The sequence below is a fragment of the Rhinopithecus bieti genome, unplaced genomic scaffold (genome assembly GCF_001698545.2).
Source record: "Rhinopithecus bieti isolate Rb0 unplaced genomic scaffold, ASM169854v2 scaffold_29388, whole genome shotgun sequence".
Lineage (NCBI taxonomy): Eukaryota > Metazoa > Chordata > Mammalia > Primates > Cercopithecidae > Rhinopithecus > Rhinopithecus bieti.
This window is the reverse complement of record NW_016813389.1, coordinates 1,132,342-1,145,252: the sequence shown is the minus strand read 5'-3', so window position 1 is coordinate 1,145,252 and position 12,911 is coordinate 1,132,342. Positions and strand designations below refer to the sequence as shown.

General features: G+C 55.9%; 2 protein-coding genes across 9 annotated transcripts in view; one reads left to right on the top strand and one right to left on the bottom strand.

Moving 5' to 3' along the window:
* CRAT (carnitine O-acetyltransferase) overlaps window positions 1–6,311 on the top strand; it is a 15,963-nt gene extending 9,652 nt beyond the window's left edge. For all 4 annotated transcript variants that reach the window (XM_017848301.1, XM_017848300.1, XM_017848302.1 and 1 more), the window contains 8 exons: window positions 928–1,106; window positions 1,658–1,758; window positions 2,472–2,591; window positions 2,751–2,873; window positions 2,974–3,109; window positions 3,811–3,873; window positions 4,985–5,122; window positions 5,508–6,311. In XM_017848301.1, coding sequence (XP_017703790.1) covers window positions 928–1,106; window positions 1,658–1,758; window positions 2,472–2,591; window positions 2,751–2,873; window positions 2,974–3,109; window positions 3,811–3,873; window positions 4,985–5,122; window positions 5,508–5,723 — 1,076 coding nt within the window. In that variant the 3' untranslated portion in view covers window positions 5,724–6,311. The remainder of the gene's footprint in view (window positions 1–927; window positions 1,107–1,657; window positions 1,759–2,471; window positions 2,592–2,750; window positions 2,874–2,973; window positions 3,110–3,810; window positions 3,874–4,984; window positions 5,123–5,507) is intronic.
* Window positions 6,312–10,641: 4,330 nt separating this feature from the next.
* DOLPP1 (dolichyldiphosphatase 1) overlaps window positions 10,642–12,911 on the bottom strand; it is a 9,941-nt gene continuing 7,671 nt past the window's right edge. For 4 of the 5 annotated variants that reach the window (XM_017848372.1, XM_017848368.1, XM_017848371.1 and 1 more), the window contains one exon: window positions 10,644–12,106. In XM_017848372.1, the coding sequence (XP_017703861.1) occupies window positions 12,070–12,106 (37 nt within the window). In that variant the 3' untranslated portion in view covers window positions 10,644–12,069. Of the gene's footprint in view, window positions 12,107–12,911 lie in introns of all 5 variants that reach the window. The other variant, XM_017848369.1, reaches the window with a different exon arrangement.

The window sequence follows — 12,911 nt, the reverse complement described above, 5'->3', positions numbered from 1 at the left end:
CTCTCTCGCCCAGGCTAGAGTGCAGTGGCCGGATCTCAGCTCACTGCAAGCTCCGCCCCCCCGGGTTCATGCCATTCTCCTGCCTCAGCCTCCCGAGTAGCTTGGACTACAGGTGCCGCCACCTCGCCCGGCTAGTTTTTTTTTTGTATTTTTTTTTGTAGTAGAGACGGGCTTTCACCGTGTTAGCCAGGATGGTCTCGATCTCCTGACCTCCTGATCCGCCCGTCTCGGCCTCCCAAAGTGCTGGGATTACAGGCTTGAGCCACCGCGCCCGGCCTATCCCATATTTTTAAGGCCAGTTTATACAGACACCCCACAAGCCTTTTTCCCAACATTCCCCCAGCACACTGGGCCCCGCACAGCTGTGGGCAGCCATGTTTCTCACTGCATCCTGTCAACGTGGAGCAGGCAATGTGGGCCCCATGTCATAGATGAGGACACCTCATGGTTAGGGTAGTTTCTCTCTGCTAAATAGCAAGTTAGGATTACAGTCCAAGTCCTCTGGCTGAGGAGCCCACCCACCTCCACGCTCCCTGTACCCCTAAGCACCAGCAATCCTCCAAAGCATGTCTTGCTCAGGGGCGTTAGCCCCAAAGTCAGACCACCTGCGTGGGATCCCTGGCTGCCATGCCAGCTCCTGTGTGACCCTGGGCTTCCGTTTCCTGTGTCTAAAGTGGGCCAGGGGTTGGGTCCTGCCTCAAGGAATGCTGTGGGGCTGCAGGGTCTTGTTGAGTTTGAAGCTCTGAACCCACACCCTACACTCGGTGAATGCCCTGGAGGGCCCCTGAGGTGGTGATCTCCTCATCCCAGAGGAGTACAAATAGGTCAGAAGAGCCCAGGGCAGGAGGCTGTGGAGGGGCTGGTCCATTTCTCCCATACCCTGAGACTCACCCCATTTTGAGCCTCCCCACCCCATGCCACCTGCAGACAAGGTGAACCGGGATTCCGTGCACTCCATCCAGAAGAGTATCTTCACTGTGTGCCTGGATGCGCCCATGCCCAGGGTCTCAGAAGACGTGTACCGCAGCCATGTGGCAGGCCAGATGCTGCACGGGGGCGGCAGCAGGCTCAACAGCGGCAACCGCTGGTTTGACAAGACGCTGCAGGTGAGGCCCAGCAGGGCTTCACCCACTCATGTACACCTGAACAGGGCTTCCATGGCCTCGGGACTTCCTGCCCCTCCCTGGCCCTGCATCCCCAGCCTCCTAGCTTGTAAAACAAGCAGGAAGCCAGCAGGCTGTACGCCACCATAATTACCAGGCAGCCAGCCTGTCATCACCAGTCCTGCCGCTGGCCTGGAAACTGCTGCCACCCCCAGCACACCCCCTCAGCGCCTCACAGAGAACCTGGGATCCGGGGTCAGCCAGTGCGATCCTGGCACAACAATCCCTCTCTGCACCTGTAAAATGGGGAGGTGGTCGACCTCACTAGCAGAGTGGTTTGAAGGACTTGGTCAGGCACGCTGAGCGTGGGATGTGCTTAGCACACCAGGGCACCCAGTGAATGTCAGCTATTGTTAATAACTGACTTATAAATAATAAGTCAGCATAGCCCATTGAGATGGCTTCAGAGAGGCCCTTGCCTCGACCAGAGTGGTTGGGTCGGGGCCACCCCCCAGGGCCCTGGGGCTGACCGGGGTCTCCCTTCCCTTCCACAGTTCATCGTGGCAGAAGATGGCTCCTGTGGGCTCGTGTACGAGCATGCTGCAGCGGAGGGGCCCCCTATTGTCACCCTTCTGGACTATGTCATCGAGTACACGTGAGTATAGTCACATCTCTCACCTAGTTCCCCAGCGCCTAGTGACAGGTGACACACAGGTGATAGACCAACTTGTAGGGGAATATCACTCTCCTTTGTGCCAGGGAATCTGTTTCTTCCAAGGAAGCCAGCCGGATATGGTGGCCTGTAATCCTGACACTTTGGGAGGCTGAGGCGAGAGGATCAGTTGAGATCAGGAGTTTGAGATCAGCCTGGCCAACATGGTGAAATGCCATTTCTACTAAAAATAGAAAAAGAAAATTACCCAGGTGTGGCAGCGTATGCCTATAATCCCAGTTACTCAGGAGGCTGAGGCAAGAGAATTGCTTGAACCCAGGAGGCAGAGGTTGCGTTGAGCGGAGACTGTGCCACTGCACTCCAGTCTGGGCGACAGAGTGAGACTCCATCTCAAAAGAAAAAAAAAAAATTAGCCAGGTGTGGTGGCAGGCACCTGTAATCCCAGCTACTCAGGAGGCTAAGGCAGGAGAATCACTTGAACCAGGGAGGCCAAGGTTGCAGTGAGCTGAGATCACACCACTGCACTCCAGCTTGGGCAACAGAACAAGACTTCATCTTTAAAAAAAAAAGAAAGCTGAAGTGAAGGTGGTTTTCAGAACAAACACATCTCCCTGGGCTGGCCCCCACCCTGGTCTCAGAACGGACCCAGGCTCTAGAGGCGCCAGCATGAGCCTGAGGCCCCATGTACTGTGCAGGAAGAAACCCGAGCTCGTGCGGTCTCCCATGGTGCCCCTGCCCATGCCCAAGAAGCTGCGGTTCAACATCACCCCCGAGATCAAGAGCGACATCGAGAAGGCCAAGCAGAATCTCAGCATGTAAGTGCCTGCCCCTGCCATCCCCATGCTGGGTGGGTAAGGCCAGGCCCTTGAGCTTGAGTGGCTCCTGTGCCAGCTCTCTCATGACACCCAGACCCTCTGTGGGGTTGGCAGGGGCTGCCGGGGCCTGCCCCTCACCTGCCCTTCCCACACCCCCAGCATGATCCAGGACCTGGACATCACCGTGATGGTGTTCCATCATTTTGGAAAGGACTTCCCGAAGTCGGAGAAGCTAAGCCCAGACGCCTTCATCCAGATGGCTTTGCAGCTGGCCTACTACAGGTGCACCTCTGCAGCCCGCCCATGGAGGAGGGAGGGGACCTGGGGGCAGGGGAGGGGGTGTCCACCTCCAAGGGGCGTGCTCAGCCCCATTTCCCACCAGGATCTACAGGCAGGCATGTGCCACCTACGAAAGTGCCTCCCTGCGCATGTTTCACCTGGGCCGCACCGACACCATCCGCTCGGCTTCCATGGATTCACTCGCCTTTGTCAAGGCCATGGATGACTCCAGCATCACGGTGAGAGGTCTGGGGTGAGGGCGGGTGAGCTGGGTCTGAGCCATCTCCCTTGTGCTCACTCAGTCAACACACATTGATTGAGCACCTACAGGATTCCATGGTGGGCTTGGGGAATCTAACAGAAGCTGGAACCGTGAATCTATCTCTGAGCTTCCTGGGGGCCAAAGAGGAAAAGGGAGTCATTCATTTGTTCATTCATTTATTCACTGGCAGTAAAGCAACTGCCCTATGTCAGACCCCGGCTGAGGACCAAGGAGTTGGCAGTTGCAATACTCGCTCTTTTGTTTTTTCTTGTTTTTTTTAGAAAGAGTCTTGCTCTGTCCCCCAGGCTGGAGTGCAGTGGCATGATCTCGACTCACTGTAACCTCCACCTCCCGGGTTCAAGCAATTCTCCTGCCTCAGCCTCCCAAGTAGCTGGGACTACAGGTGCCTGCCACCATGCCCAGCTAATTTTTGTATTTTTAGTAGAGACAGGGTTTCACCATGTTGACCGGGCTGGTCTCAAACTCCTGACCTCAATGGATCCACCTGCCTCGGCCTCCCAAAGTGTTGGGATTACAGGCGTGAGCCACCGCTCCTGGCCCTAATAGTTCCTCTTAAAGAGCTCAGAATCTAGTGCTGGGTGAGGGGTGGGCTACTGAGGTGGGCAAGGAGAAGAGAAGGGACACTGCTTCAGCTCCCTCCAACCCTCACCACTCTAGGGGCACCAGAAGGTGGAGCTGCTGCGGAAGGCCGTGCAGGCCCACCGAGGCTATACTGACCGGGTGAGTGAGCCCGCTTGTGCCTACCAACTTGTCCCTTAGTGTCAGCCATCTGTCTGTCCCTCTGACTATCCATCCCTGCAGCCAATGGCAATGGCTGCCAACCCTTTGCTAGGACCACACCTCCCCCAACCTGGGAGCACCTGGAACCAGGCTGAATAGCCCCCTACTTTTCTTTTCTATTCTTTTTTTTTTTTTTTTTTTGAGACGGAATCTTGCTCTGTCACCCAGGCTAGAGTGCAGTGGTGCGATCTCGGCTCACTGCAATCCCCGCCTCCCGGGTTCAAGCGATTCTCCTGCCTCAGCCTCCCAAGTAGCTGGGATTACAGGTGCCCACCACCATGCCTAGCTAATTTTTGTATTTTTAGTAGAGACAGAGTTTCACCATGTTGACAGGCTAGTCTCAAACTCCTGACCTCAGGTGATCCACCCACCTGAGGCTCCCAAAGTGCTGGGATTACAGGCGTGAGCCACTGCGCCCAGCCAAGTATCTCCATTTTAAAGTTGGAGAGACCCAGCCTGGGCCCAGTAACTGCCCTGTTCCCAGTTCCAGGGTTGGCCTGGGCCCTAGATTTTGGGTCACACTCTCTCCCGGATGCTAGGTATATGTGGTCCAGCAGACAGCGAGTTTCCTGCCCTCCAGCAGCTTGGGCTGCAGTCAGGGAGGTGGCTGTCTGGGTGCATGTCCAGGCTCTGTTTCTGAGCAGCTGTGTGTCCAGGCTCTGACCGTGCTACATGCACACATCCATTTAAAGCTTACCGCCACCCTGCGAGGGGAGTGCAGGACTCACTCCTCTTTACAGATGAAGACACTACGGTTGCAGAATCTAAGCAACCTACCAAGGCCCCGCAGCCAGGATGGGGCTAGGCCACCCAGCTCCAAGGCCCTGCTCCGCAACCCTGCACTGTCCTGCCTCCCTGGGCAAATCCCCGCCCCTCCCTGAGCCTCAGTTTCCCCATCTGTGAAACAAAGGCTCTCTCTGGCCAGAATACTCTGGTCTCGTGGTTCTGAGTGACCAGTGCCTGGGAAGGATGGCGCTGCCACAGGCTGAAGAGGGCAGGGATACCCGTGGGTCCACAGCCCCTGCTCCTGACAGCTCTCCCACCCCAACAGGCCATCCGTGGAGAGGCCTTTGATCGACACCTCCTGGGCCTGAAGCTGCAGGCCATTGAGGACCTGGTGAGCATGCCTGACATCTTCATGGACACCTCCTATGCCATCGCCATGCACTTCCACCTCTCCACCAGCCAGGTGAGCCACTGCCCCAGGTGCCCTGGGGGCTGCAGGCAGAGAACCCACTGGCAGTTTGATGTGGCCACACAGGCCCCACTAGCCCAATGCCAACACAGCTGAGTTCCAGAGGAGGAACTGGGGGCAGGGGCCTATCTGCAGCCCAGGCAGGCTGAGAAGGGGTCAGTGCTTCTCGTGGGAGAACCAGCTTCCCTGACTCACTGGTCAGGTATAAAGGAACATTTGATTCGTGCCAGCCTGTACTGGTTGCTGGGATATAGCACGGGACAGACCATGGTCCCTGCCCTCAAGGGGCCTGCAGTCTTGGCAGAAGCACAGGCAGCCTGGGAAGTGCTGGGGGCGTCAAGGTAGCGGAGCTTGAGAGCTTTCATCCTGCTGTCCCCAGGTCCCTTCCAAGACAGACTGTGTCATGTTCTTTGGGCCCGTGGTCCCCGATGGCTACGGTGTCTGCTATAACCCCATGGAGGCCCACATCAACTTCTCCCTGTCGGCCTACAACAGCTGTGCAGAGACCAACGCCGCCCGCCTGGCACATTACCTGGAGAAGGCGCTCCTGGACATGCGTGCCCTGCTGCAGAGCCACCCCCGGGCCAAGCTCTGAGCCCCTAGGACTCAGGCCTGCCAATGCCACAGCCAAGCCCACCCTGGGATGGGCCACCCACCAGGGCTCAGCCCATTGGTTCCCTCTTCCCTGGTCCCCCCAAATCTACTGAGTCACGGACCACATCCTCCAGGGGGCCTGCAGGCCCCAGCCAAGTGCCTTCCGTGGGTCATCTCAGCACCTGCCAGGGCCTGACCTGGGGCTAAGTGCAGAGGCTGAGTGGGACGTTAGGCCCAGGCCCCTGGTGCCTCCTCCACCGGTGCCTCCTCTGGGGAAGGGAACCAGCCCTCTGGAACAGGAGACTGGCAAGAGCTCTTTGTCTCACCAGCTCAGCCCTGGCTACTCCCTGCCGTCTCTATGACCAGGCCAGCGTCTGTACCCTGCTTCCCAAACTCCCAGGACCTGGAGACAGGATTGTCTGGGGCCAAGGGGCCAGGGTGTGAGGTTTCACCTCCATGGCGGCTGTGTTCCTGTGGATAGCATGGCTAGCGAGCTGCCTCTGGTTCCACTCAGCTTGGTTCCTGCCCCTGCCCTGTTGTATGATATTTATATGCAAGGTCATCAATAAATGGGAATTGTGTTGGTGAAGAGGTGTTTCAGCTGAGGCAGGCAGGGTGGGGCAGGCACCTGGCCTTGCCCTCTTCAGCTTTCCCTGGGCCTGGGAGCTGGTGATCAAGCAGCCGGTGTGCCTGAGGACTTTGGTCCAGGAGCCAAGGGCCAGCTGTGACCTCGGGGCACTAGGCCCAGAGCTGGGCCACAGCCAGGGCTGCGTCCTTCACCAGCAACTTCCCACCTACTTCTGGCTTGGGCCTTCCCAAGTCCCATGGGTTGTGGGTAGGGGCAACTCTCCCAGGGGACTGTGGGGCCCAGCAGTGTGGCTGACATCCAGGAGCCCAGGGTGTCACCCTGCTTCCCCCCACTGAACCCAGCAAAAGTAGGAGTACAGCAGCAGGCTCAGCTTACCCCAGACCCAGCCGCTGCCAGGACAGACCTTCGGGGGTGGGCAGGGGAAGCCATCAGAGCAGAACCACGTACCTGCCCACAGTCCCATGTCCATGGCTGAGGCAGGGCTTCCTGGCAAAACCAAGCGTGCTGTTTGTGGGGAGGGGAGAGTCTCCCACTGGAACCCTGGCCTGTGAGGAAGGGCCGTGTGAAACCCCAAGCATGGATGCCGGGGTGGGCTGAGGGAGGTTGGCTGGCCTGTGAGTAAAGGGCTCTGTGACCGGACTAAGCTGGGACAGTCACCTCCGAGTGGGGCCTGTGGTTTTCTCCATTTGTCAGATGAAGAAGTGGGCTTAGTGAGGTTAAGATCACCAGGACACTAAATGGCAGAGCAGGATTCACAGAGGCCACACTTGTCTCCTCTAGTCCAGGGCTCCAAGAAGCTCCTCCCTAGAGCCAGGTCCCCAGCCCCAGGCCACATCCACCCACCTGTCCCACAGCAGGGGCTGGAGAAAGGGAGACGACGATGGGTGCCCAGCCTCAGGACCACGAGTGAGCGGGTGAAGAGGGAGGTCAGGCTAAGCCTGAGCTCTAATCAGGCACAGGGACCTGCCAGGCCTGGCCAGCGGTGGCATACTCAGTGAGAGAGGGAAGCCACTTGCCCAGTGCCCCAAGGGGACAGAAGTTGTAGCCCAGACAATGGGGGGAGTGGGTGGAGGCAGGGAAAGGAATGCCTCCATGGGGAACAAGCAGGCCTGGAAGAGAATGTCACCTGGACCAGCACGCCGACTCTGCTCCTCTCTACACAACAGGGTGCTCCCTCTGGGGGTGACTAGAACCACTAGGAAACAGGGTCCACAGCAGGGCAGAGTGAGTGCTGCATGAGCGACCAGGGGTGGGCCTGCAGCCAGCCCAGGGCAGGACAGGGAGGGGAGAACGAACAGTCAAGAGGCTGCCAGACATCCTGGATTCCCAAAACTCAGCTAAGAACCCTACAGGTCTGAATATAAGGTTGGATTTTTTTCCCCAGAGCTATCCTTCTGAATTGGGGGACATTCCCGTAGGGTGGCGGCATTACAGGCCCCATCACATGGAAGCCCCCTCCACATGGAAGCCCCCTCAATTCCTTGGAGCCACCAACTATTGTTCAAGGAGGGTACATTCAGCATCTGAGCAACCTCAATCATGGTGACAGGAAATCCCTAGAGGTCCTTGGTGGGGGAAAAAGGCAAAGAAACAAGATTTCGTCATTCTTCCTTAGGGGTAATTCCTGAGGCCTCACACTTGGACATCGGGAGAAACCAGTGCTTAATGTTGTGCCAGGGGGCACTTGTGGCTTGGAATGAAATTTCTAGTGCTTGTTCTGTGCATGAAATCCTACAGGTGCTGCTTAAAGGCTGGTATAGCGAAGACAGCCTCAGGAGAGCAGGGTCAGCTGACCCAGAGGGGCCTCCAGGGGTGACGCCAGTGATGCAGATGAAAAACGTGATTTGCTTTTGCAAAATGAGTGAAAAAAAGGTGTTCTGAATTGGTATATCTTGAGCAATACATCAGATGATATTTGAATAAAAATTTTTTTTTTTTTTTGAGACAGTTTCACTCTTCTCACCCAGGCTGAAGTGCAATGGTGTGATCTCGGCTCACTGCAACTTCCGCCTCTGGGGTTCAGGCAATTCTCCTGTCTCAATCTCCCAAATAGTTGGGATTACAGGCCTGCGCCACCATGCCCAGTAATTTTTGTACTTTTAATAGAGACAGGGTTTCACCTCGTTGGCCAGGCTAGTCTCAAACTCCTGACCTCAGGTCATCCGTCTGCCTCAGCCTCCCAAAGTGCTGGGATTACAGGCGTGAGTCACCACGCCCAATAAGATTAATGAATTCAAGAGAAAGACGTGTGGCTTTTATGTAGATCTGGAAAGTCTGTACATCCAGTGGGCACGAACTTTATGTGGGCCCCATCACTGGGAGAAAGCAGGGATGGACTCGAGGTCAGGCTGTCAGGGTAAGGAGCTGGCTGCACGGGTCCTGTGGAAGGGCCATGTCAAAGATAAAGACCTCTTCCTGAGCCCAAAGTGTGAGGAGCTTAGCATGGCTGGGTTTTAAGAAGATGCTATGGTTGCTGCCACGTGAGGAATAGACTGAAGGGGACTAGGCTAGGGGTCAGGAAGAAGGGAACCTATCAGAAGGCTTTGCTGCCTGCAGCCAGGGACTGGTAGTGGCCTGGAGCCACATAGCAGCCTCAGTGGGGAAGAAAAGTGGATACATCAAAGAGGCTTCTGCCCAGCACTGCACCTTGGACAGGTTGGAGTGGGGTCAGGGTCAGCAGTGAGTGTGAATGAGGTGAAGGCGATGAGTTAGCAGCCGCGGGTGCACCTGAAGCTGCTCCCCGTAGCTTTCCCACTCCACACGGTAGCCGGGATGTCTTCTGACCGACGCTCCAGTTTGCTTTTCCTCTTTAAGTCTAATTTGCTCTTAAATCTACCCCTCGGATCCTTGATTTTTAGCTATTATTCTAGGCCAGGGCTCGCTTTATAGTTTCCGGTTCCCTGCAGATACTGTCTTTGAATTTATTTTTTTGAGATGGGAGTCTCACTCTATCACCCAAACTGGAGTGCAGTGGCGCGATCTTGGCTCACTGCAACCTCCGCCTCCCGGGTTCAAGTGATTCTCCTGCCTCAGCCTCCCAAGTAGCTGGGACTACAGGCGGGTGCCACCATGCCCAGCTAATGTTTGTATTTTTAGTAGAGACGGTATTTCACCACGCTGGCCAGGCTGGTCTCGAACTCCTGACCCTAAGTGATCTGTCCGACTCTGGATTATGGGTGTAAGCCACCGTGCCCGACCTTCTCTTTAAAAATAGTAAAACAGGCTAAGCATAGTGGCTCACGCCATAATCCCAGCACTTTGGGAGGCCGAGATGGGTGGATCACTTGAGGTCAGGAGTTAGAGATCAGCCTGGCCAACATGACTAAACCCCATCTCTACTAAAAATACAAAAATTAGCCAGGCGTGGTGGTGTGCACCTGTAGTCTCAGCTACACGGGAGGCTGAGGCAGGAGAGTTGCTTGAACCCGGGAGGCGGAGGCTGCAGTGAGCTGAGATCACGCCAAAGCACTCCAGCCTGGGCAATAGAGCAAGACTCCATCTCAAAAAAAATTGTAAAGCACTCTGTGCCTAACCATTCCAGTATTTGAAGTATTTGTGGGTTTGTTTCTATTATCTGTTTTCTGCTGGTTCTCCAGCATGGTGTCTTCTTTCCTTTTATATTTGATCATATTTGTCCACATGTATTTGTTTTGTTTTTGAGATGGGGTCTTGCACAGGCTGGAGGGCAGTGGTGTGATCACGGTTCACTGCAGCCTTGACTCCCCGGCTCAAGTGATCATCCCACCTCAGCCCCTCGAGTAACTGGGACCACAGGTGTGCACCACCACGCCTAGCTAATTAAAAAAATATATATTTTGTAAAAACAGGGTCTTGCTATGTTGCCCAGGCTGGTCTCACACTCCTGGGCTCAAGTGATCCTCCCGCCTTGGCCTCCCAAAGTGCTGAAATTATAGGCATGAGCCAGTGCCAGACAAAGTGGACATGTTTATCCTGGCACATTCTGAAGGGCACACTGGTTGCCCCCAGTCCTCAAGGCTGTCCTACAGAGGAGGAATGAGGCTCAGTGAGAGCAGGGCCAGCACCACACAGGGAGGGAGACTGAGAGTGAAAAGGGGAAAACTTCCTAAGGCTGAGTGTCCAGGTTTGGTATGGTGGCCCTCAGTGAGGTCCCCTGGAGGGATGTAACCAGAAGCTGGACAGACCCTGACAGGAAGTGCCGCAGAGGCCATTCAGACCCCTGCTGTGGGCTAGAAGGGACTAGATCACTTCTGGTTTTATGGTCTTCACCGTATCCTTGCCCCTAAGGGTCATGTGTCCCCACAGCTGCCCCAATCTCCTCTCCTGAGCTCAGTTAGCATGTGCTCAAGCCGCCAGAGTTTACGGTTTTATTTTAAAACAATAGTAAACAATTTCATTGATTTTTCTTAAATCAAACCACCTCACACTCGGCTTGTCTCAGGCAAAAGGTAAAAAATAAAAATAATGGGAGGCAAACGTGGAAACCGACCTACCTTCCCTAGAAATAAGCCCCTGGTCCTGGCATCTGGAATGGCTTTTGGACACTGCCTTTAACAAATGAGAAAAGAAAGCACCAAAATATTGTGCTTCAGCAGCAGGTTAGGAACCTCCACAAAGAAAGGGGTGGGGAGGATTTGAAAACAGATCCCGAGTGACCCAGTTCAGTCCTCAAAACTTCTAAGAACCTGGAGGCGTCTCCTCTCCATGACTCCCTTTCAGAGTGACTTAGAGATGGGGATCCCTTGAGGAAGAGCCCTCACACGAACCAGGCTGGTAAGGATCTGTGAGCCACACCCCAACACAGGTTTGAGGGGGACCCCAAGCAGGTTCCCAGCTGGTCAGAGATGGGTCGGGAAGGACAAAGACACATTCAGAGCACACAGAGGGAAGGACGAGGGACTTCGGGTGCCCGCTGCCTCACTCCTCTCCTTGAGGCTCCTTCCCGTTTTGTTCGCGTGGGGATGAAGACTAACTGCTACTGGACGGCAGGACAAGAAAGAGCTGTAAACAGCTTGGGTCTGCTCACCCACATGTGCAGGCTCCTTTGTCAGAAAGGGATTACTGTCTTAGGGACAGGGGACCAGAGAAAGCCCTTGTGGTGTTGGGTTAATACGGGGTAGAACACAACGACAGCAGCCGCCAGATGCGCGCTCGCTCTGGGCCCTGCCCCCAGACAGGGAAACACTGACCGAGGTTCTGGAATGGCAACGGTGGCAGGGAGGGCATGGGGTATGCTCCCCTGCTCCTGGCACCCCAGGCCACCTCGGCCCAGGGAGAGGCAGCCTGCCCTCTGGGCATAGGGCGAAGGGCCTAGGAAGCTGACCGGGAGCCCTCTGTCCACAGGGCAGCCACCGCAAAGCAGGTTCTTCAGCTCCAAAATCCTGCCTGCCTCTGACAAAACCAAAAAATAAATAGTGTGTACTTCTCACGCCACCTGGAATTCCTGGCCCCGAGACCAGAGGCGCGAGCCCTCCTTCTCCACCCCACACCCAGGTGCCCACACCGAGGGCACTTCCTGCCCAGCCAGGGGCTGGCAGCAGCACAGCGAGGGTCTCTGGCCACGGCCCCCAGGCAGCAGGCCCCCCAGGGTCCTGGTTGAGGGGCTGGCTCAGCCCTTTGGTCCACCTTGTTCATTAAAATTAAAATAAGAAAAAAAAAGGCTCCACTTGGTGACTTGGGTCTGTAGAGGTCTCTGCTTCGTCCCTGTCTGTCATCCTGTCCATCCTGCAAGGCATCGTGCAGGCTGGATCTGGAGGCTGGACCCAGCCACATCCACTGGTCACTGCAGTTTCGTCCCCAGCTTGCGTTGTCTGTTCCTGCAAAATGGGATGGGGGTCAGATGTGGGGACACCTGGTGTTCAGTGACCTACAGCTGTCCCCACCACACCCATAGTCTCAACTAAGTAGGCAAATGCCCACCCTCAGTAGCCAGCGATTGACCTGAACTGGGCCAATCAGAGCACCTGCCCTGGGAATGGCACCTAGAGAGGGTTGATCTCCCTGGCAGGGCCTGTACCTCGGTTGTCCCAGCTCTGCAATCCCAGAAGTGGAGCCAGGGGATTGGGGCAGGGGTTGGGGCCAGGATGAGACGACAGAGGCAAGAGGGACCTGGCTGGGTTCCATTAGTTATGGTGAGTTTCCCTTTATAGACAAGCCAGCACAATTAGGTTCTGTTATTGATCAAAACAGAGTACAGAAACGTAGTGAGCTCCCCATCCAGGAGGTATATAAGCAAAAGTAGAACTACTGATGGAGGTTACTGAGGGCATTTGAGCACCAAATTTGGGGTGTGGCTATATCCAAGGTGGGCCCAGGAACCTGAGGGAACCAGGGCCAATCATCCCCGTTTTCTAGAGGGGCTGACAGAGACTCAGTAGAGGAGAACGGGGTTTGTCTAGGGTCCCAGTTAAAATCTAGGAACCTACTGCTCCTATGTGATCTGGCCCCAGCCTCGTCCCACAACACACCCCTTGCTCCCTGGGCTCCAGCCCCGGCAGCCTCCGTCTGGTGGAGTCACCAAGCTTCGTCAGCCTCAGGAGTTGTGCATGCCCTTCCCTCTGCTGAGAACATTACCTGCCACCCCCGTAACCCTCCCCACCTCCCCACCCTCCCCACCACCCC